Genomic DNA, 26,787 nt, shown 5'->3' on the forward strand with positions numbered 1-26,787 from the left:
CTGCTCAACATGCATAAGAATTCGCAATAAATTTGATGAACAACACACCTATAGTGTCATACATTGACCCCCAGTGTATGTAAAGTAGGAACTATAATTGGACATTTTAAGCTGATCAGAATCCTCCCAGAATTTTTATGGTGAAGCTACACTAATATGAGCTCCCCGTTCCCCACACCCACCAGAAGAATCATGGTCCAAGATGATCCTGTGAGAGTGAAGGGAACAAACCCCACAGAGATGGGGGGAGGTTAGCCCCTTGGAAACCTAAGATATTGACTAGAGCTTAGAATACATTTGATGTTAGGAAAGCTTAAATGTACTTTATTCCCTTGCCTGAGACTGATGGCACTAAGAGGAAGTATGAGGCACTAAAAAAGTGGGAGACAGTGGAAAAACAAACGGTGTCCCTTAATCTCTTGCATTCTCTAGGGGAGAAGGCACCCTGTCTTATGAACACAAGCATTCCAACCTCTTCAACCCAAACATCCCGAAGCTACGGGGGTGCAAACCCTGAAAGCTGCATTAGATAAAAAATTGTTAAATTTTTGTCTTCATTTGTTCTGATACAAGTTTATCAAGCAACATTCTGCTGATAATTTGCCTTTCTGTGTAGGTTTCGCTATGCATGAAATCATGCTTATCATAAGAGAATAAGTCAGCATTCTGGATTAGACAGCAGTTGCTATGAATGATTTTTTTAGCAGGAGGCCCGAGGGAATTTCCAAGCAGAGGACAGGACACTGGAACGAGGGGGACATGGTACTCCTGCCTCATTCCCAGATGTTGTCTGTAGCTGACATCTCTCCATCACATCTTTGATAACTGCAACTTGGACTGATACAGAACTTCCCATTCTCAATACTGTTATAACTTTGGGTTGTCCTGGTAGGTAAGGTCCACTACTACCTTGCTCTCCCCTAGAAAAGTGAGCTAAGGTGACTTTTTGGCTTTGACACCAAAGTCTGATTTTGAATATGTGCTACAACAATTACTGTAACTATTTTCATTAACTACCCCTTACGTACTACATCAGTTCATTCAGTTCCAACAGTCATCTTGAACAATGAGCAACACGTTTTTTGGGGCCATATACAATTATACAGATGGATTATTAAAGTGTGGAAGCAACCCAAGTGCCCCTCAACAGTTGAATGGGTAAGCAAAGTGTGGTCTACATTTACAATGGAACATTATTCATCCTTAAAAAGGAAGAAAATTCTGACATTTGCTACAACGTGGGTGAACCTTAAGGATATTACACTAAGTGAAATATGCCAGTCACAAAAGGGCAAAGACTGTATAATTGATTCCATTTAAATCAGGTACCTAGAGGAGTCAAATTCCGAGACAGAAAGTACAGTGATGATTTCCAAGGGCTGCTGGGAAGGGAAGTGAGGAGTTGTGTAATACCTATGGGGTTTCAGTTTTATAAGACGAAAGGAGTTGTGGAGGTGGATGGTGGACAATGAGAATGAACGTACTCAATACTTACCTCTCAATTTTACACTTAAACATGGTGAATACTGTAAGTTTTGCTATGTGTATGTTACCACCATAAGGAAAAACTGAAGGAGAAACAAGAAGGATTACGGTTCCCATCCCAAGGTGCTTCTCATGAGAGGCCAAATAGCAGAGCGGGAATAATGTTACGGGAATGCACAGTAAATAGAGGTTCACAATGCGGAGACACAGTCCGTTTCAAGAAGAAGCTGTCACAAGAGGTAGGTCATCACGTACTTCCTTCCAGTGCTTAAAATACGTTGAGCAGAAGCCTTCCATTCCAGCCTGCAGGACAAAACTTTGTCCTACCGTTGCACCTGCCTGTTCTCGGGGTTGAAACCCAGAAGCCCTTCCAGCCCAGCAGATGGCGCCGGCGCCGGTAGTGCACCTCCAGACCCAGAGGGGGCGCTCTGGCCGGATCTCGCCGTCTCTACTCGGTGGTCCTGCCCTTCGCCCGCAGGCCCCGCCCCTCCTCACCAGCGCGCAGGCGTCCTTACGCCGCGGCGGGCCTAGGGGAAGCATGGCGGCCTCTTCGTTGGGGGAGAAGGAGAAAGAGCGGCCGGCCGGCGGCTCGGGGGCGGCGTGCGGGAACAGCACGCGCGAGCGGCTGCTGTCTGCGCTGGAGGACCTGGAGGTCTTGTCGAGGTAAGGCTGGAGGCCCGAGGGCCGGGCCGGCCTGGGTCAGGGGGACTGATTCCGGCCGGCCCCGGGCTGACGCTGGCTTCAGGGTCACGGTGGGGGAGGGAGACCCCGGCACGCGCTCCCGGAGACAGCGCACAGGGGCCGTGGCGTCCGCCGCCCCCCGGGGCTCCGAATCGGCATTTCCCCCCGTTAGTGGTAACAGTGACCCTGGCACCCCAAGACTGGCGGAATCGTAGTGGACCTTAGCGATCGTCGAGGCGAGTCCCTTCGAGCGCAGAGAGACGGGACTGACGGGGCGCCTCGGGGTCGAGGAGGAGGAGCCCCGTCGCTGCTAGGAGGGAGGGGACTGGGGCGAGATGGACAGATAAACAGGGACGCGGCAGCAGAGTTTACAGGCGGCGAGTGCCGCGGGCTGCGGTCCCCGGGCGTCGTTAGGGCCGGCGCCCCAGGGAAAGGCAGGCTGCGTGGGAGGAACGCCTTGGTCGGATTCCGTAGGCGGCGGGCAGCCGGAGAGCCGAGCCCGCACGTTCGGGATGGCTGGACACGGCGTGGGCTGCAGATGCGTCCGATTAGACCCCACGTCCTGCTCCGTATTCTCTCCTCTCTCGGGGGAGTTTGGTCAGTGGGAGCCCCTCTTAATGTCCTCACGTTTACTTGGGTGTTAAAATTGTTTTGCTCAGGTTTCATCTCGTTCCCATCTCCACTATTTTTCATCCCATCATAAATCTATTTATTTCTTTGTTTGAAAAACAGAGAAAAATGGGTTTGCTTTCCCACCCATCCATGCATTCATTACTTGCTTCTTGATTGTGCCCTGGCCCGGGCTCGAACCCCCAACCTCGACGCATCGTGATGATGCTCCAACCAACTGAGCTGGCGCCAGGGACCCATCATAGATCTTACTTAATGCACCCTCCGCACCGTTTTAGTTGCCTGCAGGCATCTCCACTCTGTCTGTTTTGCCCAAGGGCAGAGCCATCTTTTTCAAAGGCACCTCGGACCACTGTTCTGCTCTGAAGTACCTGTTAGGTTCCCATGGCCCCCTGAGCTCAAGTCCTGTTCTTCAGCTTGGTGTGCAGTAGATGGAGCCCTCCACTGCCGCCTCTCACTCCATCCTGTTGTCCTGGGTTACCGCGCCCCGCCCCCACCTGCCTGGTCCCCGCTGCTCACTGCAATCTCCCCCAGGCTCTCCAGCCTCCAGGGCCTCGCCCACTCCATCTCCAGCCTGATCCGTCCTTCATTCATCCTCCTCCACTGTCGCCTTTTCTGTTGCCCACATTGGCTGACAGCTTTGGAATAAATTATATGTTGTATGACCTGACCTATGAATAATCAGCATTTTATCTGCTGTGATTCAGGCCTTGCCAGAGCGAGCGTTACTTACCAGATCGCTAGGGCAGCGCACCATGAAATGACAGAATGAACACACACAGGCACCGTAAGTTAAATAGCGCGTGCATTTGATCCACTGCGGAGACTGCATCAGATGCAAGTGCTGCTTGAGTACAACCAGCACCGGGAGGCTCAGGTGACCAGCAGTCAGCGCTGTGAACGGGACCCCCGGGCGCAGGGCGGCGTCCTACGGTGCGGCCCCGTGTGCACCTTCACAGAGCCACGCAGGCGCTGTGTCTGTCTGTCTTTGCTGGCTTTGGAGTGAGTTCCTGGCTCAGACCTTGTCCATGAAGCCTGTCAGTGACACCAGCTTGACTTCTTAGTAACAAGACCCTAGAAGACAGGGTTTTCATACGTTTTCCGTTAAAGCATTTACATCTCTGCTCTGTGTGACGTGACCATCTTAGGGACAGGTGATCGAAGCTTCATGTAGTTCACATTGAGGGCTTATATTTTGGGAATTATCGAACTCCCAGTTAACACGCCCCAAGTGCCGACTAGCCCCCTGCTTGGCTAAGTGCTGGGGCCAGCTGCCGTTGAGACACTGCAGTCACCCTGGTGAGCGCTTTCGGAATCGTCGGTCACCCAGACTGTGTCTCGACGTGTGTTGAAGGGCCTTGCCCAGGTCGCCGAGTAGTTGTGATGTGTATCGGTGATTAGTTAGATTCAGAGCAACTAATAATCGATTAGAAAATATTTCTGTTGCTCCTGTGTGAGCCAGTTTTTCTACTTCCCTGAATTCTGGATCTTTTGCTTGAGATGGTCCTTTGAGCTATTTCTTCTTTTGGGATAATTCACGCCCGAAAGGCACGTCTAATTGACTGGCTTCTGAAATCTTTGCTAAGGAGGCTTAGTCCATTAAAATGCTCCTTACTGTTTCTTCATTTTAACCAGCCACGTGGTGGGGGTGGTAGCGACTAGTTTTTCGGTCACTGTGCTGACTTTGGGACGGGGCGACTGCTGCCTTTTGTCCGAGCGGGGCCCAGTCTCCGGATTTCACATTTTTGCTTAGGTTAGTCAGCACATTCCACATCCCGCTCTTCTCTTCTGGAGCCAGGGGGGTCTCTCTTTCGTACTGTGATACAGTTTGTCGGCCTCTTTCGCCAGGTAGCCCTAGTGTGTGTGCCTCACACCGACGCGGGAGCTGCGTTCTGGAGCCTGCCCACCCTCTGGCCTCAGAGAACGTCTCCTGGCCATGGCCGCCCAGCCGCCAGCCCTGAGTGCTGGCCTCTGCGTCGCAGCCGCACTGAGCTGTGCGCCCAAGGAGTGTCCCGGAGGCCGTCGGCGCCTGTGGGAGGTCCCTGTGCTGTCCCCTGGATGCAGCACAACTAAGTCATTTCTAAGTTATGTTAAATGTAGGACTAAGTCGATGTTCTCTTGCATCTAGGTTTGGCCACTCTGTCCCTCTTTGTAGTGAATTCTTTCCTTGCTCACCAAGCACAGCGTTCGTTGTGTCTGGTAGAACGGTTCACTCGCTGAGTTGAATCGTTGTTCCGGTTTTTCTCCAGTACCTCTGTGTTTCGCATCTACTGACAGGTGATGGGCTTCTTCTTTCCGTCTGCAGCCTATGGTGGTAACCATTGCCTCGAAGGTCCTTTCTCTTTCTCCGATTTTCTCGTGACTTACCTGCCACGCTGTTTTATTTGCTCATCTCTCCAGAAGAGCCGGGTGACGGTCAGTGAGTGAAAAGCCACCTCCCTGGCGTGCGGCGGTTGGTGATGTGCTGCGAGAGCGGCGCCGGCGGCCTGCCGCCTGAGACTCGGGGCGCTTCTCCACGGCCGCGCTGGGCCGGTGTGGCTGGCGTTCAGAAGGCAGTCCCGCCACGCGCCCAGACACAGCACGTGGACTGGGCCTGGGGGCTGTGCCGTTTGTCGTCATCCTCTGAAGGACATTTTCCTCGTTTCCATATTTATATGGAAAATGAAAAGAAAAACATTAACCTGACTTGTCAAAATAGTGAGTTTGAAGTTTAGGATATATTTTTTTACTGTAACACTACATAGCTTTTCATTATATTTATTACTTTGTGAAATGAGAGGTAGTCTTTGCAGGAATTTTAAAAATAAAAACATATAGATAGATTGTAGTCTAAAAGTTTTGCTTAACCTGCTTATAACTCAGAATTCGTTGCTCCACAGAAACCATTTTGATAGGAGTTTTGCGGTTTCCACCCCAGTCTGTTGCTTCTGGCCACCTCTCACGTTCTGGAGTGTGGTGCAGCCGACCGGGGGCGGGGCGGCGGGCGGGGCGCCCCCTTCCCGTGCAGGCAGAACTCACCCGAAATTCTTGACTCCCCAGAACTGAACAGCTGGTGGCCTGCTGACCGGAGGCCTTACCGAAAACAAAAGCAACTCACGTGTGTTTCATATATGTATTATGTACTACATATAGAGAAAAGAAAATACGTTTTCTTCCTAACCCTTACCATTGGTTTTATTTTTGTATTTTCTTGGTTATTTTTGTCACCCGTATTAAGTGCTGTTGTTCACTTTTATAACCCACATAAAGTAGAACGTGCCTAGCAGATAATAAGCACTCAAGAAATACTCGACAAATATGTGTATGAAGACCTCCTATTCCCATGTCCACTTTTTCATCAATTACTAATTAGTCGTGCCCAGTGCTGGGGGACAGGGGGCATCCAGTGGGCGCCATCCAGCAAGACAGCGCGAGGCTAGCGGGAAGGAAGGGGGAATGGGAAGGTCAAAGGAGCCGGTCACTGCGCGAGGAGACACAGACGCTGGGGCTGACCAGCACTGTCAGGTCGCAGCTGCGAAGCTGTCCCGTCCTGTGTAATCTCTGAAAGGCCTCATCTGTCAGCACGTCGGGAGCTAATATATAAATATGACCTGCTGGTCACCCTTTCCTGCTCTGTATACTAGTTTTCTTAAAGGGATCGGCATGTCCACGAGCTGAGCTTTCTGGACAGATGGGATTTTATTAGAGTGTGTAAGAATCCCCTTTGTCGGGTGCCTGGTTGGTTAATTGAAGAAATTCAGGTTGGCCCCGGCCAGGCGGCTCTGCTGGAGCGCCCTGCCCTGCACCAAAGGGCTGCAGCTTTGACCCCGGCGGGGGGCGGGGTGCGGGGTGCGGATGGGACGATGTTTCTCCTTCTTTCTCCCTCTCTCCCCCCCCTCCATCCCCTGCTTCCTCTCTGAAATCAATAAACATACCTTCAGCTGAGTATTTTAAAAAATTAATTAAAAATAAGTTAAAGTAGAAAATTATTTTAAAATGACTCAGCAATTTCTTGTTTTGTTTTACCTCAAAACATAAAAGATTGTTTTTGCTAATCTTTTCATATAAGACAAGAGACAGGGAACTTCTTTAAAGGCCAGAGTGTATGTGTTTTTGGAGGCCAGAAGTTCTCCGTTACAACTCCTAGCCCATTGTTGATGGGAAGCAACCTCAGACAACGTGTACACGGAGGGGCAGGCGCTGGGCCCCGCGGCCTGCGGACAGGCCCCTAGCGCGGCCGGGGTTTTCTGTACATAAGCCCCCCCTACCCCCCCACCACCGTGCGTTGGCTGCCGGTTCTGGTTGGTTTCTTTTAAGTGAAGCCAGAAACACTGTCACATGGGCCTAGGGCGGTCTTGCTGAGCTTTTTGACCTCCCCCTGGTTCTTCACAGTTGTCCTGCAAACCTCTGTTGAGTCGTTCCAAGGATTTAGCTTCGGTGTTTATAGAAACAGCTATTCTGTTCACAGTCATATTTCGTTGCCGTTTATGTATGTGTTGGAGGCCGACGTACGTAATTATAGCGATAAGTAAAGCTTCCGTAAGTAAGTTTGATGGCACAGCTGGCGAGAGCCGAGGTCCACACTTGGGGGCAGAAGGCTGGGCGGCGCTCAGGGCCCCGGAGGCCGGGGTCAGCCGGGCCGTCAGCCTTAGCTCAGAGGCCTCCCGCGCATTTGCTGGGCAACAGTCTTGTTGGGGTGTTGGGTCGGTTGGTTTTGTTTTTTAACTTTCTCTCTCTCTTTTAAGGGAACTCATAGAAATGCTGGCAATTTCAAGAAACCAAAAGTTGTTACAGGCTGGAGAGGAAAACCAGGTAAGTGGCTTCTTTTTGAATTCAAAACCATACCAGATCCAAGGGTGATTTCTGCAGGTTTCCTATTTACTTCCTGTGAGAACAGAAAACTTGGATCTTTTTAAGTTACTAATTGAAACTTTTACATTGATAATGTGTATCATTTACATAAGGTAACAGTGTGCTGGAGAAAATAGTTGTCTAAGGGGTTTAACCCTATTATTTTCTGTTATCATTCTAATTACAGGTACACATTTATTGATTGTTATCTTTCGCATTGACTGTAAAGCCCTGATAAAAGGAGATAGGAACAGGCTCTGCGGGCCAGAGCCCTCCACCACTGGCCCTCGGGTGGAGCCGCTCTCCCGTGCCCCTGGCAGAGCTGGGAGGGGGCGGGAGCTGGGAGGGGGCGGGGGAGAGGGAGAGCCAGCCCGTGCTAGACGGGAGCCTAGAGGTTGTGCACCCCGGACTTTCTCTCTCCTGCTTCTTAACCTTCCTAGTTAATGCCAAAATGTGTAAATCACTCTTTCATTCTACTGGAGAGTACTAGGCATTAAATCACAGGTTTCATGTGACAGTTGTATTTTTCTAATACTAGCACAGATGTATAAAAATAAAAGATTTTTTTAAGTTCTTGGTGCCAGCTGCAATCATCTCAAGTACCAAGAATTTGAGGGAACCTCCACTGCATTATATTTTCAAGGATAAATGCCTAAATTTTGTCTTCCCTGGGAGATGATAAACTTACTCACTTTGGCATATTACTAGTTCTGAAAGACTTGTTTTGTGTGAAAGAAGAGCAAATAATTACAAAAAGAGGAAAATCTTAATCTTTTTTCAAAATAATTATAGACTATTTTTATTTTTAATTAAGATTAAACATATTTAGAGGTCTTAAAATTTTATAGCCCAGAAAATTAATAAATGGATTGTTTCATTGGAATATAGCTTTTTTATATTGTTACCTGCTTTAATAAACTGTTCTTTGACAGGTGCTAGAGTTGTTAATTCACAGAGATGGGGAATTTCAAGAACTAATGAAACTGGCATTTAATCAGGGAAAAATCCATCATGAAATGCAAGTTTTAGAAAAAGAAGTTGAGAAGAGAGACAGTGATATTCAGCAACTACAAAAACAGCTAAAGGAAGCTGAACAGATACTCGTAAGTTGGCAGTTACTTTAACAAAAGTACTGTTTGTTTAATGTATTTGTCAAAAAGATTTTATTTTTAGAGAGGTGGAGGGAAACAGCAGTGTGAGAAAGAAACATCGATTGGTTGCCTGTCACATGCACCCAACCAGCAGACCAAGTCTGTAACCCAGGCAGGTGCCCTGACTGGGAATTGAACCAGGACGATGTCCAACCAACTGCGTCACGCCATTCAGGACTGAATGTATTTTTCAAAAATAAGTCTTAAGTATTTTGAAGTGGCAGAAAGTTGATTTTCCAAGTCTGAAAGTGACTGCTTGTCATTGTGGTTTAATGAAAGGCCATTGTCATTTTCTTTTTTACTTACTGTGTCAGATTGTCTACATTCCTGTTGAACCACAGTTATATTTAAAGATTACCTAGGACTGAATTATAGAAATGAGAATCTTTTATCATGGTCTGAGTCAAGTTTTAGTTGTTAATATTCTAAATCTTTACTTCAGTTATAAAAATATTTCAAAATATATACCAATGTTAAAAACTTTATAAATAAATATTACATTATTTAGCCCTCCATCCTAAATTAGGTGGGATTAGGATGGCTGTCAGGGGCTCTCGTTTTTCCCTTTCTTCTTGGCTGCTGTTTCACAGGGGCAGTGCGTTTGCTCCCATTTGCCCACCTGTGTCACTGAGCACAGACTAATGTGACTGTTGTGTGGTGTTGCTGGCACAGCTGAGTTTGAGTCTCCTGTGGAGCAGGCAGAGCTGGCCTCTGATGAACCTCTTCAAAATGGGTCAGAAAGGGCCCCATGCGTGGAAGCCCGGGCGGTTTTAGTTAACCACTCCTGCTAAAGAAGCGACCCCAAGTAAATACTTCTTCAAGAATACATAATAAAATCTAGTTTTCATTAGGAAAGCAATACTTGCTTATCAAAAGATACCCAGAAAATGCAAAAAAGTAGAAGAGGATAAAATGGCCTTTGGTCCCTCTGCTCAAAGAGTGCCACTATTCACAGTTTGGTGTAGATGCTCTCAGTCTCAGGTCTATTTAATTTTTACCTTATTGTAATTAGTAGGGTACTACCTGGCTTTCTGTTACTATTTATTAAAACTTAAGCATTTTTCATATAATGATATCCTTCTGATTGATTTTCTAACTTTCTAACACAATGCTTTGATGAATATCCTGTCAGAAAAGCCTTTTTTTCCTTTTACATTTCTGATTATATCCTTTAGGTTAAGTTTTCAAACATAACTATTGAGTTGAAGACAGCGACCACTGGCCCTGGCTGGCGTGGCTCAGGGGATTGAGCACCAGCCTGCGAACCAGAGGGTCGCTGATTCGATTCCTAGTCAGGGCACAGGCCTGGGTTGTGGGCCATGTGCCCAGTAGGGGGCGCTCAAGAGGCAACTACACATTGATGTTTCTCTCCCTCTCTTTCACCCCCCCCTTCCCCTCTCTAAATAAATAAAATCTTCAAAAAAAGACAATGACCACCGGGTTTTACGGGAAAGGTAGTAGCAATGGGCCGTCCCCGGGCACTTGTGCCCTGGGCCCTGGGCCTGACGCTCCGCGGGCCTCATCTCAGTCTTCGTAGCGATTCTGTGACGTCGGTGCCCTTTCTTCATTTTGAAGATGAAGAAACCGAGATTTCACATGAACAGCTTCCATGTTCAAGGAGGGTAAAAAGTGGAGATGGAGTTTAAACCTAACTCTGTCTGATGCCGTGCTCTAACCACTGTGCTTGTTGGGATGCGTGTCCCAGCTCAGCTCATTTATACGCAGTGTGGGTCCCCTGGTGGGGGGCGGGGGTGCCCAAGAGCAGGCACGGAGCATGGGGGTGTTGTATTGCACGAGTGAGTGAGAGCATCAATCCGAGAGTGTATCTTGTAAGTGAAACAACGTGTAGGTGTTTTATCCTTGAACTAGGTGAAAGGATAGGCTGCTTTTGGGGTGGTTCGTGGTCTGGATCTCTTCTGAGTGATAGAGGACATAAAGAAAAACTGTTAGTAAACAACCCAATTTATACATTGTTTCTAACACCTAAATTGTGAATGAAGACTCATTGGTGGATACGTTCCTTTCATTAAATGTAACTGCGCTGTCATGTCAGGGATACCCACCGCTGTTTCAGAATATTAGACATAACTTGGGGGGATTTCCAAACTGGATATTGTTCCTGTGTGATAAACAATATTGTGAGTTAAGGAAAAAGCTGTGCTTAATGTAGTTAAGAATAAACCACTTTTCTCTTTAATGTTCTTTAGGCAACAGCTGTATACCAAGCAAAAGAAAAGCTGAAATCAATAGAAAAGGCAAGAAAAGGTTAGTACTCTGGGAACACTGAAGGACTCTGAAAAAATTCAACTTTGAGTCTCAACAAACTGATGAGAGTATTATTAGTAATCGTTTGCTGCTGTCAGAAGGTTCCATTCAGTTTCCACTGTGAAGCGTCTGCTGTGCCCTAGCGCTGTGCTTACATATCACGTCCTCTTTCAGGCGACAAGAAGCAGTGATGTCAGACAGGTTACCCCTCTGCACCCAAATGTGCAATAAAGGCAGGGGGTTCATCAAATTGTTGGGAGAAGGAAGAGAACTGTAGGCTGGAAGCAAGGAGGATTCGAACTGGGATTTGAAAGAGAGGACGGAAAACGGAAAGGAACATCCGTCGGCCCACTGTAGGGACAGAGAGAGAACGTCGTGCAGCCGGAACTGCGGCTTTGGGGTGCACCCATGTTGCGGGGGGCAGCAGCCGCGCCTGCCTCCCTGCTCCCTCCTGCTTCTCTCCAGAGGCTTCCATTTGGGATCCTTTAGTTTGCCTACTAAAAGCCAGAATTGTAATGAAAAGTCTGCTACCTCTTTTAATAGTACACATTTAATGATCTCGGTTTGTCTAAGTTTCCTCCTCTTGTTTCAGACAACCACCGTTAATACTTGGCATATGTCCTTCCAGATTTTTTTTTTTTTATATCTCTATAAACACATATAACAGGAACAGCACGAATGCATATGTGTACGTATATCCTAAAAAATCAGGTCGTGCTACACACGTCGTTTAACAGCTGGCTCTTTGGCACCTCGGGAGTGTGCTGCGAGCACCGTCCTGTGCGGCGCGGCGGCTGAGCGGCAGCGTGCGCCACAGCCCGGGCGGAGCAGTGCGCTGGGGGGCGCACACCCAGCGGGCACTTGCCGCTGCTTTCAGGAGAGCCCTGGTGTCTGATGGTTGATGGTTTGGTTGTGGTGCACTGTCCTGCAAGCCGCCCAGATTTATCACTGTAGTTATGTCAGCTGGTTTTTCTGAATGTCTTGCTCTTTAGTTTGGAAATATATATATATAAGTTTACAATATACGTGCAGGTATCATTGGGGAATGTGGGTAACTCAGATTATCTTCTTTTCAGGTGCTTTAAAATGTAAGTATTAGGTGTAGCTGACATACGCGTTTTTAAACGCCTGTGCTTGCCTGACTGAAATGTGCCGCTTGACTCTCGACTCCCCCAGGCGCCATCTCCTCGGAAGAGATCATTAAGTACGCGCACAGGATCAGTGCGAGCAACGCGGTGTGCGCCCCGCTGACCTGGGTGCCCGGTAAGCACTCCTCTCTCTGCGCGAGGTCGGTGTAGTTTTGAAAATTCACAGGAGACTGTACACAAAAATAAGAAAAAAGATTTAAATATAGAACGCATTGAAATGCAGAATGTATGTAACATCTGCATATTTTCTTATCTTTAAGGTTTTGTAAGAATATAGGCCATGGGTTTTATCAGTTTGGTTCTGTACAGCACTCTTGCTGCTATGGACTGTGTTTGGTTTCTTTTTAAAATATAACAATGAAGTGATAATTTTTAAAAGCACAAGATGTGATGATTCTAAAGCTATAGACGTATATGCCTCAGAACTCAGGCTGGGCACAAGCCAACTTCTGGAGCCAGTAGGGTGCCCGCAGAACGTCCTGCTCCAGCTCCTGGGAGATGACCATGGAGCCCGGGCTCCCAGCAGCAGGCCCGCCAGGCAGCGGGGGGGGGGGGGGGGCAGGAGCAGGAGACACCGCAGGGGCGGCTCCAGTGAGGAGCAGTGGGCTGGCCGCCTGTGGGAGATGGTTATCGCAGCCTTGGTGATTCCTGATGGTGGTTCTTTTAAGGGTAACTACACTGTTTGGGGTGAGTGAGTAGTCTGGAGTTTGTGAGGAATACTGTCAGAAAGTTGGTCCAGTCTGGTCAAGTTTTTATCAATCCAAAACGCTACCTAGGACACTTCTGTGGTTGGGAATAAGGATGATTGGCTCCCAAGATTGCACTGGAAAGCTAAGAAATTAGTCTTTAAATGCCAAGACGAAGAAGCTTGGTTAGAGAAAAGTTTTAATTTAGACAGCTCTTCGAGTAGCATTTAGTCCTTTCTATCATTTAAAAAAATGTGTGTTATGATCTATTCTCCTTCAGAATATGTATCATTTTCATACTAAATAATGGCAGGTGAGTTAGAAGAATCAAGATCTTTTTAACTTCATTTGTCATTTGGAATGTACTGAAATGACAAACTCTCCTCATGTTTTTAATATAGAGAATAGTGTATTATGGTGAAGAATAGTGTATTATGGTATTCAGAGAAGAAATGGAAATGCATGTATTTTTTAATATGTTGTCGTCTTGCCCGAGTGCTGTCCCGTGCACCGAAAGGTCGCGGGTTCAGTCCCTGGTTGGGGCGGGTTCAAGAGGAAACCAGTCGATGTTTCTCACATTGCTATTTTTCTCCCTTCTTCCTTCTCAAAAATCAGTAACTATATTCTCAGGTGAAGATTTAAAAAAATATATTTATATAAATATATATAATCGTCTTAGTAACAGTTGATAAGATGACCTCTGTGTTCCAAAGCTGAAAATACAGCTTGAGTTTTTCAAAGTGAACAAAGGAAAATCAGTACTTTATGGAGGCATTAGTGTTTATTTCATGTGTGATTAAAAGCCGTCTGTTTCTGGGTCTTCTTTTTAGGGGACCCACGGAGACCGTACCCAACTGACCTAGAGATGAGAAGCGGGTTGTTGGGTCAGATGAACAACCCGTCCACGAACGGTGTGAATGGCCACCTGCCCGGGGACGCACTGGCCGCCGGCCGGTTGCCAGGTAGGTGATGTCTGCGAGGGGGAGGCTTCCGGGCAGGCTGAGGGCCCGGGCCCAGGCCGCTGTGACGCTGGGGTCTCTGCCAGTGTCCCTGCCCCCTGCTTACTCTGGTTTAAAGGCTGTTCGAGACGGAGGTACGAAATGGAGTAAACTGACTTTTCTCTCTCTCATTTGTTAACATGCCATTTTCCTCAGGCATTAATTAGGCCTCTCTCTGATCATTTTTATTGTTCTAAACAATTTTTTTAATTGTGAAACACTATATAAACAGTAACAAATATAGATGTTCAGTTTAAAGATTATAAAGTGAATACACTCCAAAGACCCCCGAGGTAACAAATGAGTAACAAAACTTTTTACAGGCTTTTAATGTTAGGAAAGAGCAGCTTTGTGAGTCTTGGTTTTATGCTGAGCTTTGACCTTCCTCAAGGTTTGCATATAGGTTTGTGCTATTCTTGTGTGTATTTTATGTTCCCCACGTTTTATCTTTTGTAGAAGTTTGGTAGAACATTTAAAAAGTTAAAGGAAAAAGCTATCCTTTTCATCAGTCACTTTTTAATATTTTATCTACTTCGTTGTCTTCCCCTGTAATATTTACATCGTTAGAAATGTGCTCTAGATAAAGACGCGTTTTCCCTTGGACACCTCGCCGGGAGCAGCGGCGTGTGGCGGCCTGGAGCCCAGGCCGGGGGCCCCTGAGCTTCCCTTTCCCTGGTAGCTCCCTGCTGTCCCCGGCCTGCATCTGTCCTGACAGTAGGGCCGTGACAGATGCGACCCTGGGAGCAAGGCCCTGGAGCCAGGGTTCCGCCCACCCCCACCCCGAGGCCTCTGTGCGGATCATGAAGTAAAGGGGGTGTCGCTGTGCCCCCTGGATGGTTGAGCAGTGCGATGGGGGGTCACAGGCCAGAGCCGGGAGGCAGGAAGTGACCCACCGGAACCCCAGGAAGACTGGCCAGAAAGCCACCCTTTGGGGTGATGGGGAGACTCGCTGCCACCCTCGGGACGCCACTGACACTGGCTGGGAGGTCAGAGGTCAGCAGCCCGGGCCCTGTGCCGCAGACAGGCCTCAGAGTAAGAGGGAGAGCCAGGGTCTGGCGGGGAGATGCCAGTCCCAGGAGAAGCCCTCCAGCGCCCTCTACTGACAAAGCCCATGTCGCGGCTGCTGGCAGGGGAGCGATGGTTTCAGCGTCCAGGGGGAAGCGTGGAATGGAAGCTTAAATGGTAGTTTAAACTTGTAATAGGTGGTGCAGTATACAGTAGCTATTTATGTATATAAAGAATATACAGGAACTTTTCAAGATGGTGGCAGAGTAGGTGGATCTTGTACTCACCTGCCAGGGCCAGACTGGAAAGAAAACTACATTGGGGAACAGTCGCCCTGAACAGCCAGCTGAAGACGGGCTGAAGGGAAGCCTCCCAGCCAGGGACTCGCAGTCGAGGCTGCGCCGCACAGCGGCTCGCGCGCCGGGGCCAGGCCCCCAACATCCGCACGCAGGCGGGAGGCACCCGGGGTTCCGTGGTTACGAGGAGACGTGTCCTTCTTACGCGGGCCTCTTCCTTCCCTGCAGATGTCCTGGCTCCCCAGTATCCCTGGCAGTCGGGTGACATGGCAATGAACATGCTGCCACCAAACCACAGCAACGACTTTCTGTTGGAACCTCCGGGGCACAACAAAGAGAACGAGGACGACGTGGAGGTGATGTCCACAGACTCCTCCAGCAGCAGCAGCGACTCCGACTGAAAGGCCTCGGAGCGGAGCGCTCTAGAAGCGTCTCCCGGCCTGCAGCACGCGCCGGGCCGTGCTGGCTGTGTCGGCATCGTGCCCCCGGTCACAGTCACAGTGGGCCTTCTTTTTAAAGGCAGAAACGTCACGATTTTCGTTCTAAACCATTTGGTGACTGTTAGAGGATAATCGAAATTTCCTGTCAGGGCAAGAAGGATTGTTCAGTTCAGGGCCGTCTTACCCTGCTCTGTTCCGGTTGTGTTGGACCTGCGCAGAGGCTCCGGGTGTAGGGTTTGAGGGAGCCGACCCACGTACACACCCTAATAGGCCTCCTGGGGCATTTAGGAAAGATTTAGAAAAGGCAGCAGATCACAGAATGTGCATCACATTAAGACAGCGAAAGCCCCCATTGAACGTGGAGGCTGCGCCCTGGCCGGGGGCGCGGCTGGTGAGCGTGTCGCCAGGATGCACCAGGGCTGTGGGTCCGCCCCCTCAGGGCGCAGGCGACACTCAGCCGCTGAGGGCACCAGTGAGTGTCCGACAGGCCGGGTGCCCACCCGCCGCCCGCCCCCGCTGCTTCTCTTTAAAAAATCAGTCAATTAAAACAAAAAGTGAAAGTTGTTAGTTTCTGTCAACAGGAACAGGAGAAATCGCCTCAGTTTGCACTATTTGTAATTAGTTATTTCTGTAAATAAACTAATTTATTTGTACTCTTAATGCTTAGTTTAGTTTAAATCGCCTTTGGTGTGGGCTCAGGAAAGTCTTCCCTAAATCCAGTTGCGTTTTGTGCATCACTGGTAGAAACCCGGAGACCGAACTTGACGGGGTAAATGCTGAACTCGTCGCTGCCAGCGGGTTTCTGAAGGGCTCGCACTGCCGCTCTCTTCGGAAGAAAGAATGAAGTGTTTTTAAAAAATAATTTTTAAAACTTACCATGATAAAGTCATGTTAGGAATAAAAAGACTTTAGAATGTAAAATACTGTCTGTCTTCACCTTGCCTTTTACTACAGTTCCCAGGAAGAAACACTTTTAACCACTTTTTATTTCTGATGGTTAACCTCCATGTTGAATAGTGTATCAATCATCTCTTGATTTATCCATTTTAGAATATGTACCTTATAGTTTAGCTCCTCAAACATTCTAACATCAAAAATGTGAAAATGAGACAAGTGTTAAATTATACAATGTACACACATACAAAGTGATACCCACGTACTGGAAAAAGATTCTTGCGCAGCATGTGGTTACAGTAGCACCTGCGTCTTTTTAAAGGAAAAGCTCCAGTGTGAGCAGGCAGGGTAGGAGAGGCACGGGCCTTTCCGGAGGGGGCTCGTAAAGGAAGGAAGTAACTTGGGGTCTGATCCAGCAGTTCTTATTTCAATCTCTTTAGATTCTTAAAAACCACCGAGTACCCCAAAGAGGTTTGGTTTTTGTAGCCCCTTATCTAGTGATACCATGTTAGGAACTAAAACAGAAATACTAAGAACTTTTTATTTATTCATTTACAAATAAAACTCATGACAACATAAATGTAACGAAAAATGATGTCACAAAACAGAAGAGTGTCGCGCTCTTACATTTTTACAAATTAATGTCTGGTTTGATAGGAGAGGGCTGGATTCTCACGTCTGCATTCACATTCACTCTGTTAAAACACCACGTGTCACGTAGCGCCGGGAAAACACCCCTGCACTGGTAAGAGGAGGAGAATGAAGAGGCAGCCACATCTCAGTGTCGGCAGCTCGGAGCCCTGGCCGGGCGGCTCAGACGTTGAAGCGGGTCGGACTCCCTGTCCGGCACACACCTGGGCTGCGGGTTCATCCCTGGCTGGCCGCGTATGGGAGGCAACCGGTCAGTATTTCTCATATCCATGTCTCTCTCTCCTCCCCCCTTCCTCTCAAAATCCACAAACATATCCTTGGGCGAGGATTTAAAACAAGACAGCTTTGATCTTGCATATCCTCCGAAGCTCTGAAGGACATCCCCAGACCACACTGGGAGAACCACTGCTCTGTAATCTCCTTACTTCACATGTGAGGGTGCTGGATCTCACAGAGGTTAAGTGAAAAATCCAGAATGAGGTTACCTGCTGACGACAGAAGACAGATCCTACAACGTTTTTCTCACGTCCCTTGGTTTAGGTTCCCATTGAGAAGCCCAGGAAATACACCCTCATAACCTGTCCTGTTCACGCTAATGGCGAGGACTATCCAATACAGCGATATCCTCCAAAATCCTGTCTTACATAAAACAAGAGGAGAACCAACAATATATTCTGCTACAGGCATACAGTGTTGGCATTTGAATTAGGATCTCTATCTGAAACAGGTAAATTCTGCACGCCACAAAAGCTGGTGAAGACAAACTACACAGTAAATACCAGAGAAATATGGAAAGATTAATCACAGTACCACCATTTATCACATTTTCTGTGTCTGGAATACCATTCATAACATACTCCAGGAAATTTTTCATTAAATACTGGCTGGAAGGGTGGTAGGTGCTTTAAGAAACTTAAACTGGCAATGATACGGAACTTCTGAGGTAAAATGGAGTTGTTTTGAAACATATTTTCATTCTCTGGGCCTAATTTTGTCTTTTTTTTTTTTTTTTAAATCAGGTAATCTTGTTCATCCACAGATGGTTTCCTTTGTAGCCTCGCAGATGATCCAGCTCTTCCTTAAACGGATCGTAGCCTTGTTCCTTCAGACACCGCAGCGCCCAGAAAAGCTGGTCCAGGGGAGGAAATTCTTCCCAAGGAACCCACTCCCAACCTAGAAGAAAAGACACCACATCGATGTATTTAGTTAAAGGGAAACAAAGGTTATTTATTTTGACAAATTAAACTTAAAAAATGAGTTATATTTAAAAACAATTCGCTACTGATGGAATGCCATAGCGATGCTATGCATTCTAGATGGCTATCCGAACCACTTCACCTTTAGCATGAAGATCTTAAGAAGAGAATGGAGATCATTTAAAACATGCCATTATTTGAACATGGGGTCAGGTTTACAAGGCCCACTTTATGGTAAACCTAGATTTAGTATGATTCAATTTTTAGTTAAACACGTGGATAAACAAAATGCACAGCACTTGATACACTAGAGGTTCCACCGCATGTAAGTCTACCAGTTTCCTCACCTACAACATACATCGCAACATTTCTGAGCTCCCTGCCATCTCTGAAAACAGTAACAGAAGACAAGAAAAAATACTCTGTGCCATGATACAACATAGACAAATACAAGGGGGCTCAATTTTGGAAAAATCTATTGAAGAAGAAAGATACGACAGTGTCTATTGTAAAATACACGAAATCCTAGAGGAATCAACTCGGATTTGGTGCTAGTAACCTTGGGGCTTATAACATCACCCTGCTTGAGTTTAGGGAGTGGTATTTTCTTTGATGATTTAAATGTAAATAACATGAAAGCACAGATGCTCCTCACAGGTGAATATATAAATATTGTGGCATGATGTACATCCCATGTTCTAAGTTTCTTTATGACTCCATGAATATACCTATGTGTGAGTACTGTTTCTTCCATTAACTCCTCTGCCTATTCAAACACAGGTATGCCATTTCACCTCTGGGAAGGCGGGGGACAGAGAATCCATGAAATTGGAGTAAGTTCGGGAAGGGCTGATCAGCAGCTGGGAACACACACACACACACACACACACACACGCTCTGATCAGCAGCTGGGAACACACACACACACGCACGCACGCACGCACGCACGCACGCGCCGGGAGGGGGAGATTGCCCAACAAAGCACTGCAAGATGCTGCATTAACTGAGTCTCGGGGAAGGTGTCTGTAAAGTTGACCCCATCTCCTAGCAAAGAAGTGTCTGGAAGACCCCAGGGTTAGTCAGGTGGTTGGGGCAGGCGGCCGGAGGACGGAGGCGCTGACCGGTAAGCTGAAGCAGGACACCCGGATCCAGGACCCGATGAAGATGCGACAGACGCTGCATCCCTGAACCCGCGGTGATGTCCCGAGTGACAGGGATGAGAGAAGCATCCTTGTTACCCGTAAAACACCCCTTTCAGCCGTCCCTGAGTCAATGCCAAGCGGGGGACTGGTGGCCGGAGCCCCGAGACAGCTTCAGGATGTGGGCTGGTCACCAGGAAGACCAAGGCAGGCGTACAGAGTGGGCACTTTCAGCCCTACCCCCAATCTCGCCTTTGGGGAAGGAAGGGGAAGTTGAGAGTGAGTTAACCTCCAACGGACAACCATGTGATCAATCCTAAGTTCTTACGTGATGGAACCTTCATGAAAACCCTACAACACTCAGCTTGGAGAGCTCCCAAGATGGCGAGCACATCCAGATGCTGGGAGGGGGGTCCGCCTGTCCAGGGAGGGCACAAAAGCTCCTTACGCCTTCCCCACCCCTTGCTCCATGCGTCTCCTCCATTTGGCGGTTCCGGAGTCACATCCTTTATAATATACGGGTCATGTAAGTGAAGTAGTTTTCTGAGTTCTGTGGGCCATTTCAGCACATTGTTGAACCTGGCAAAGGGGCTGTGGGGGCCCCCGATGTAGAGTTACGGGGTCAGAGTTACAGGAGGCCAGGGCTCCTGCCCAGGGTTTGAAGTGGGGGCGGCCCGTGTGGCTGAGCTCTCAGCGTTTGGTGTCTGACGGTAACTGCAGAGACAGCGTCCGAAGTGAACTGCATTATGGGCCAGCCGGTGGGTTTTTGCAGAGTTGGAGAATTGGTTGATACGAGGGAAGAACCCACACATTCGGTGTCCGAAGTGTTATGAGTAAAACAGCTCAGCTCACTCTTTGTGAGTTCATGTTAGGGGATTCCAAGTGGTTATTTTATCTAAAACATTTGTTTGACTCAAGAGGCCTTTGGTTAGAACACGCCCTTCTGTTCTTTCGATTGCACCCATCTCGGAAACAGTTAAGACATGATTCATTCATCCTATAAATAGCACTTCCTGCAGGCCTCTGCCTACCTGCCCCTTCCGAGGCCCCGCCTGACCATGCTGAGCCAGCACGCGGGCACCACCTCCTACACAGCGTTTTCTTCGTCCTTATCACTGTGTCCTTATCACTATTATCATACAGCATCTGCTGATTTGTTGCCTTTCGCCCTGTTAAAAGGTCAAGTCCAGGAGGGCGGGGACTTCACTCCGCAGGCCACTGCTTCTCTAGTATCTGCCTAGAACAGCGTCTGGCACACAGTGCTTGTTTGATGCAAAGAATCTTCCATATTAGAAACAAAATTAAATATTTACAGGGTAGGTCCAGCACATGAAGTCACTTGAAGTCAAGTTTCATATGGCGAAAAACCTATTCGGTAAATCTGCTATTTTTCTTTTTAGTTCCTTTTCTATTTACAAAATTTGAGGAGAGATGATACATGCAAAGCCCTTGCTTAGAACACTGGTTAATGTGGAGTAAATAATAAATATCAGTTATTGCCATTAAAGCTTTCAGACCACTAGATTCCACACAGAGGGTAGCAGACAATGGTTTTGTCAGGCTAGCCCTTCTCTATAAAAGGCAGTTCTTGCCTCTCTTGCACAGGTGAGAAAACTCAGGAAGAAGGCACAGTAAATGTTTTGTTTAAAATCATAGTGTACAGAAAAAAAAAGAACACTAACAATAAGGCTAACATTTACTGCTTACTGTGTTCACTAGGTTCTTAAACGTAGTAACTCATTTGCCACTAACAATCACCCATGTGAGATAGTTACTATTATTACTGATGAGAAAAGAGATATTTACATGTCTGTATGAAGAGAATCTAATTCTCCTCCCTACAGGGAGACGTAACCCTCCTTCAGGTGACAGACTCTCCTTTAAAAAAATGCACCATTATAGATAATTCTCTTACTTTCATTTTTTTCAGGCTCTACATTCTTTGGTTCTGAGTCATAAGTCATGTCCACCTCTCCTTTCATTAATATAGTGACGTAATGGTAATTCTCTTTCTCGACGAAAGAATTCACAACCGAGGCAAAGTGAATGTTTTTCAGGCGAAGAGCTGCTTCTTCCCAGGTTTCCCTCTGAGCGCATTCTTCCCAGCTTTCCCTGGAAAACAGAAACACACTATTGGATTCCATTCCATTTATTTAATTTATTTCTTTGCCAGAGTTCTTGGCTAGAAATTTCTAGTGGACGGCAAAAAGAACTGTAATTGGTTCATACTTCAAAACCGTAATTCAAACCCTGCCTTGAACATTCTGTGTGTCCCGCATCGAGTTATGTGAAGATAAAGTGGGATCCTTTAGCCGGTTCAGTGCCAGTTCCGAGGCCGGGAGGCCGTTTGCAACCAGGAGGCCGCTCGGTGTGTTAGTAAGAGCCCAGGCTTTGAAGTCGGCCAGACCTGGGTTTGAGTTGGAAGTGCATTCCTCTCTACCATGGATCAGTAAAAAGAGAATAATGTTAGTGTCTCATGGAGTTGTTGTAAGTATATCAAGAGGGGGACTATGTCTTTTCCTGTGGTCTCAGACTTCAAACTGAGACCAATTCCTCCTCATCCCCAAGCGGACAGCAGGGCAAACGGGTGCCACGAGAACTGGCAGGTGCGCTAAGGAAGGCCAGAGCGCCCCCACCCAGTCCGCACAGAAGGTCAGGAGATCTTGGGGAGGCAAGGAGGCAAGCTGAGAGTGCTCCGCCGGGCAGGCACGTTCCCCTTTCTCCTGATGCGGGGCCAGCTGTGCCCCGAACCGGGCGAGGGGCGCCCGGGAGAGGCAGCCCTGGAGGCGGGCTGTGACTCCCAGGAAGGAGAGGCCGCCTGTGCCACTGCCCTGCTGAGGACACGGGTGACGAGGCACGCAAACTCTAGGCCCACGCCAATGCGTCAGAGTGGAGGCGGTGGGAGGCTAAGTCTGGAATGTGTCCCTTGGTGTGCAGGGATGCTTGTCCCTGAGGCTGATCTAAGAGATACAAACTCTTTTCTTAAATGTTACATATATTGGTGCATAGGTTCAAGGTCCTGTCTGGCTGCGCACTTGGATGTGACTAATGTTAAGCTATAACGTTTATGCCATCAGTTTGGTTATAACGCATGTTTCGTAAGGGCGTGTATCTCTCGGATACAGGCGCCCCCCCCACAGGGTTGTGAACGTCGAGGCTGGTGCTTATCCCCACTTGGGACTTTGGAGGGAAGGAGACTGGCCGGGGCTGCCCACATGGTTGAGCAAGGAAAAAGGGCAGCAGCAAAAGCATTATTCCCACTGGGAGTTTCTTTTGGGCCAGGCAGACTGGGGGGGGGCCCTGGCAGAAAGAAAGTGCGGGGGTGGGGGGGCACACTGAAGCGAGGGCGGGAGGAGGGGAGCCAGCGCCGGGATGGGTCAGCCACCTGTGCAGGCCGCCGGGCAGCGCGGGAATCCCTGGACGGCTTCCAGGCAGCCAACAAACATACCCGGAGAAGGCGAGCACACATGCCAACCCTGCTCCCAGAAGGCACCCGTGGATCGATGACAGCAGCACAGTCCTGGAAACGGTTTGTCCCCGCCCCTCCTTCTCCAACACACTGTAGAAGGCAGCAGCCCAGACCCGGGAGAGGAGGAGGAGGTGGAGAAAGAGCGAGACAATGGCCCACCCCCCTCTCCCCACCTCAGGGGAGAGGTAAATGCTCAGAAGTGGGTCATAAACGCCAAAATGTGACTTATTTTTATAATCAAGAGACAGGAAAACAACAGAATTTGCAGGAAACATCATGGAGCAGCAGAAATGGGAAAGGCAAATTATGCTTGAAGATGATGGAAGGAGAAAATAAAGCATTTCCTGTTTGTTTCCCATCAAATTTAGTCCACCCAGTAGGCCAGTTATATACAGATAAGTAAAAGCTTACAGGTGAAGAGCTTAATATCTAGCACTTAGTAAAAAGCTCACTAAAGTTCAACGTTGGCTCTTATCAGTAGATATTTACTCAAGACTCCAACATTATCTTGTGTTATTGTTAAGATAGCTATCTCTAGCCACTGCTCTAGCAATTACACACTAGGTAGAGTGGTGCTTAGTTTGTAAATTTGGCTCATGCCCACTGACAACTGACCAACTAACATAGTGTGCCTGTGTGTGCAATTTGCTTCTTAACCTAGATATTTATTAACTGCTGACTTGTCTTAAATCCCTGAAAATGATAACCTTACCTTACGCTTTTGGGGAGCTCAGTTGGTTAGAGCACCCTCCCAATACGCCAAGGCTGTGGGTTCAATCCCCAGTCAGGAGAGCACACACAAGAAGCAACCAATGAATGCATCAATAAGTGATACAATAAGTCAGTGTTTCTCTCCCTCTCACCCCCCTTCCTCTCTCTCTCTAAAATCTATGTAAAAATATATTGATTTTTAAAAATTAAAAAATAAAATTCTGAAGACTGTTTCAAAAATTCCATGTGCTAAAAGATTGCAAGAATTCCATAGTTTATGAAGAACAAAGTCTGATTAAAAGGCACTAGGATCAACCCTTACTTCTAACTACCACCTTCTAAGAACTAGGTGGGCACAGCCTGGGGACATAGCCTGGGGAAAGGGGGAGGGAGGGTTAGAGATTTAAAAACTGTATTAATCACATACAATATGCGCCCTTCCTGCTCTCCATTGGTACAAAACAGCAAAAAGACATTTTCAAGACAGTTGGGGAAAACGGCACAGACTAGATATGACATTAAAGAATTACTTTGCTAGGTGTGAAAATAGCAGTGTGGTTGTGTTTTTAAGTTTCTTACAGACACACACTTAACTATTTCGGGGTGGTATAATAGGATGTCTGCGATTTCCTTTGCAATGGTCCAGAAAACAAGGGTTGTGTCTGTTGGGGATAGCAGTAAAGATGAGACAAGAACAAGCTGAGTGACAGGTACAGAAGGACTCACTATTTTCTCTGTCTTTATATATGTTTGGAACTTTTTATACTAAAGGGAAAACAAACACTGGGTCTAAATGTTTGAGAGGCCGTTTGTCTGCTATTAACTTGAACCTTATTTTCACTTCGGAAGGCACCTTTTGGCACAATCCCAGGCAGAACTGCCTCTGAACTGTCCAACTTTCTTCGTCAGTCTGATCATGTATCATCCAATCACAGAATGCCGAAGCACAGAGGGACTTCCGAGAATACGTCGTTCTCCTTCCCCATTTCAAAGATAGGGAAACTGAGGCCCAAGGAGTTTCATTAGCCAGCAACCGGACCTAAACGAACAGGAATTATAAGTACACCTGTGTAGGTTTAAATCACCAGGAAACCGATCCAATTGACCACGCTGGGCTGCCCGAGGTTTACAAACACCCCCTTTGCGTCTTTTCTGTTTAAGCACTTTAAGAAAAACAAGTCTCACAAATCAACTCTGCCGCGGCAAAGCAGACGCAGAAATACAAGGACAGAGTAGGCAACGGGACAGCTTTTCACCGTGGTCCCGCTGATCGCCCCGTGTCGCCCGGGGCCCCCGAAAAAAGCCACAGAGGGCGCGAGAAAGGACGCGGCGTCGCGCCCGCACGCACGGACGCGCGCACGTGCTCGTTCTGCCGGGCGCGTTCCGCTTTTCCCTGCTCGGCCTGGGGAGGCTGCTTACCCGAACTCCAAATGACCCCCAGGAAGTTGGAAACTGCCAGCTCCGAACGACCCTTTCCTCTTTCCCAGGAGGACGCAACGAGGATGCCTGCAGCTAGTCACCACTACTCCCACCCCAACTCCGGGTCGCCGCGCGCGCGGCTCTGCGTTGGCGGTCATCGCGCTCCGGGAGTCGGGGAGCTGCCGCTCTGAGACATTAGCCCCGCCCCCAGGGCCGCCACCAATCCCGTTCTGAGCCGGCGCTGCGGTGAGTGGCGTTAGCCCCGCCCCCAGAGCCACCACCAATCCTGCCCCGAGCCGGCACGGCTGGGCGGGCCTCTGCGGCTGGCCTTCGGTGCTTCGAGTGTCAGTTGCATCTAGGGGTTTCAGCTTGCAGAGCGTGGTCATTGCTCCCGAAAGGACTGGGTGCCAAGGGCTTCGTTTTTTCTAACGTCACTCACTCACTGTTGCGCTTTGAACGTTTCTTTACTCGCAGATTCCTCCAAACGATGCATTCACCAGCCACCTGTGTATAAGAACCTGAGCCTTTACACATCCTATTTTTTCTTTGATCTCCATCGAACTCATTCTGCGAGCGCAAATCAGTGTGGTACCATGATAAGGACACTGTAGAAACACCCTAATACCAACAACACTATTCACAAATCGTGGGGGAAAATAGGGCTAAACAATAAATTGTTCTGGGAGTTTGTAACCTATTCTGGGGTAAAAAACAGACACTGTTCCAGTTGGCACACCTTGAACCAACACAAAATCCCAGCAGAATCAGAACTGAACTTAAACTAAAATTCTTCCGCTGGATGGGGAGGATTTAGTTTTTTAAAAGATTAACATAAATTGTTTTATTTCTACCAAAATAATGTGCACAAAATTTACAAAGGTCAAACGAATGGCACAAAAAAGAATGGCAAAAAGAGCAATCTTACCCTCTAGTTCTCTTTCCAACTACTTTTAAATCTTTGAACTGTTATTTGTGATACTTGTTTACATATTAAAAAAAGATATGTCTATTCTGCATTTTATAGTAAATGAAGGTTAATTAAGGTCTGTTATAGCATTTGTCTTTATTCCCAGAAATACAAGTTTGGTTTAAAATTTGAAAATTGGACCAGTGTAACTTACCATATTAACAGATGGAAAAAGAAAGCACATATAATCATCCTAATAGATGCAGGAAGAAATTTACAAATTTCAGTACTCAATCTATGATTAAAAAAAACAAAACAAACTTGAAGCAAACTAGCAATAAAAGGGGATTTCAACAACCTGATATAGGGCATCTTTGAAGGTCTACAGTTGACATTATATTATTGTTATGGGCTGAATCACACCCTGCCCCAAATTCATATGTTGAAGTATAATGTGACTGTTTTCATAGATAGGATCTACAAAGAGGTAATTAAATTAAAATGAGGTTGTTAGGGTGGATCGGAATCCTGAATCCTGTGCGACTGGTTTCCTTGAAGAGGAGGAGGTTAGGACAGACACTGAGAGGAACCATGTGAAGACATGGGGGAGGGGGCGGGGGGGGGGGGGGGGGCACGGCCGGGGGGCGGGGGGACAGCCAACTGCAAGCCAAGGAGGGAGGCCTCAGAAAAAACCAGTCCTTTGATCTAAGACACTTTGATCTTAGACTTTAGACTCCAACATTGAAGGAAAAAAATGTTGCAGTGCTTTGTTATGGCAGCTCTAGC

General features: G+C 47.6%; 2 protein-coding genes across 2 annotated transcripts; one reads left to right on the top strand and one right to left on the bottom strand.

Annotated features, from left to right (window-relative positions):
- The first annotated feature begins 2,004 nt into the window (after window positions 1-2,004).
- Window positions 2,005-16,103, top strand: MED4 (mediator complex subunit 4). The gene is made up of 7 exons (XM_054586515.1): window positions 2,005-2,148; window positions 7,521-7,587; window positions 8,559-8,729; window positions 10,985-11,042; window positions 12,219-12,305; window positions 13,707-13,838; window positions 15,404-16,103. The coding sequence occupies exons 1-7, from the start codon at window positions 2,024-2,026 to the stop codon at window positions 15,574-15,576; spliced, it is 813 nt and encodes a 270-aa protein (XP_054442490.1). The 5' UTR covers window positions 2,005-2,023; the 3' UTR covers window positions 15,577-16,103.
- A 1,010-nt stretch (window positions 16,104-17,113) lies between these two features.
- Window positions 17,114-25,261, bottom strand: NUDT15 (nudix hydrolase 15). Its single transcript, XM_054586657.1, has 3 exons — window positions 25,095-25,261; window positions 21,411-21,607; window positions 17,114-18,333 (listed from the first exon to the last, which is right to left on the bottom strand). The coding sequence occupies exons 1-3, from the start codon at window positions 25,250-25,252 to the stop codon at window positions 18,176-18,178; spliced, it is 513 nt and encodes a 170-aa protein (XP_054442632.1). The 5' UTR covers window positions 25,253-25,261; the 3' UTR covers window positions 17,114-18,175.
- Window positions 25,262-26,787: the final 1,526 nt, after the last annotated feature.

This window comes from Pteronotus mesoamericanus, unplaced genomic scaffold (assembly GCF_021234165.1).
Source record: "Pteronotus mesoamericanus isolate MK-2021 breed Mesoamerican mustached bat unplaced genomic scaffold, CSHL_Meso_final contig_94, whole genome shotgun sequence".
Taxonomy (NCBI): domain Eukaryota; kingdom Metazoa; phylum Chordata; class Mammalia; order Chiroptera; family Mormoopidae; genus Pteronotus; species Pteronotus mesoamericanus.

Bases quoted from the DNA above. Each gene is read 5' to 3' on its own strand.
- NUDT15 (XM_054586657.1), bottom strand. From the start codon at position 25,252: ATGACCGCCAACGCAGAGCCGCGCGCGCGGCGACCCGGAGTTGGGGTG. The intron at 21,608-25,094 runs GTAAGCAGCCTC...TCTGTTTTCCAG, and splicing joins GGGGGTCATTTGGAGTTCGG to GGAAAGCTGGGAAGAATGCG. The intron at 18,334-21,410 runs GTAAGAGAATTA...CTTTTCTTCTAG, and splicing joins AGAGCCTGAAAAAAATGAAA to GTTGGGAGTGGGTTCCTTGG.
- MED4 (XM_054586515.1), top strand. From the start codon at position 2,024: ATGGCGGCCTCTTCGTTGGGGGAGAAGGAGAAAGAGCGGCCGGCCGGC. The intron at 7,588-8,558 runs GTAAGTGGCTTC...GTTCTTTGACAG, and splicing joins AGGCTGGAGAGGAAAACCAG to GTGCTAGAGTTGTTAATTCA. The intron at 8,730-10,984 runs GTAAGTTGGCAG...AATGTTCTTTAG, and splicing joins AGGAAGCTGAACAGATACTC to GCAACAGCTGTATACCAAGC.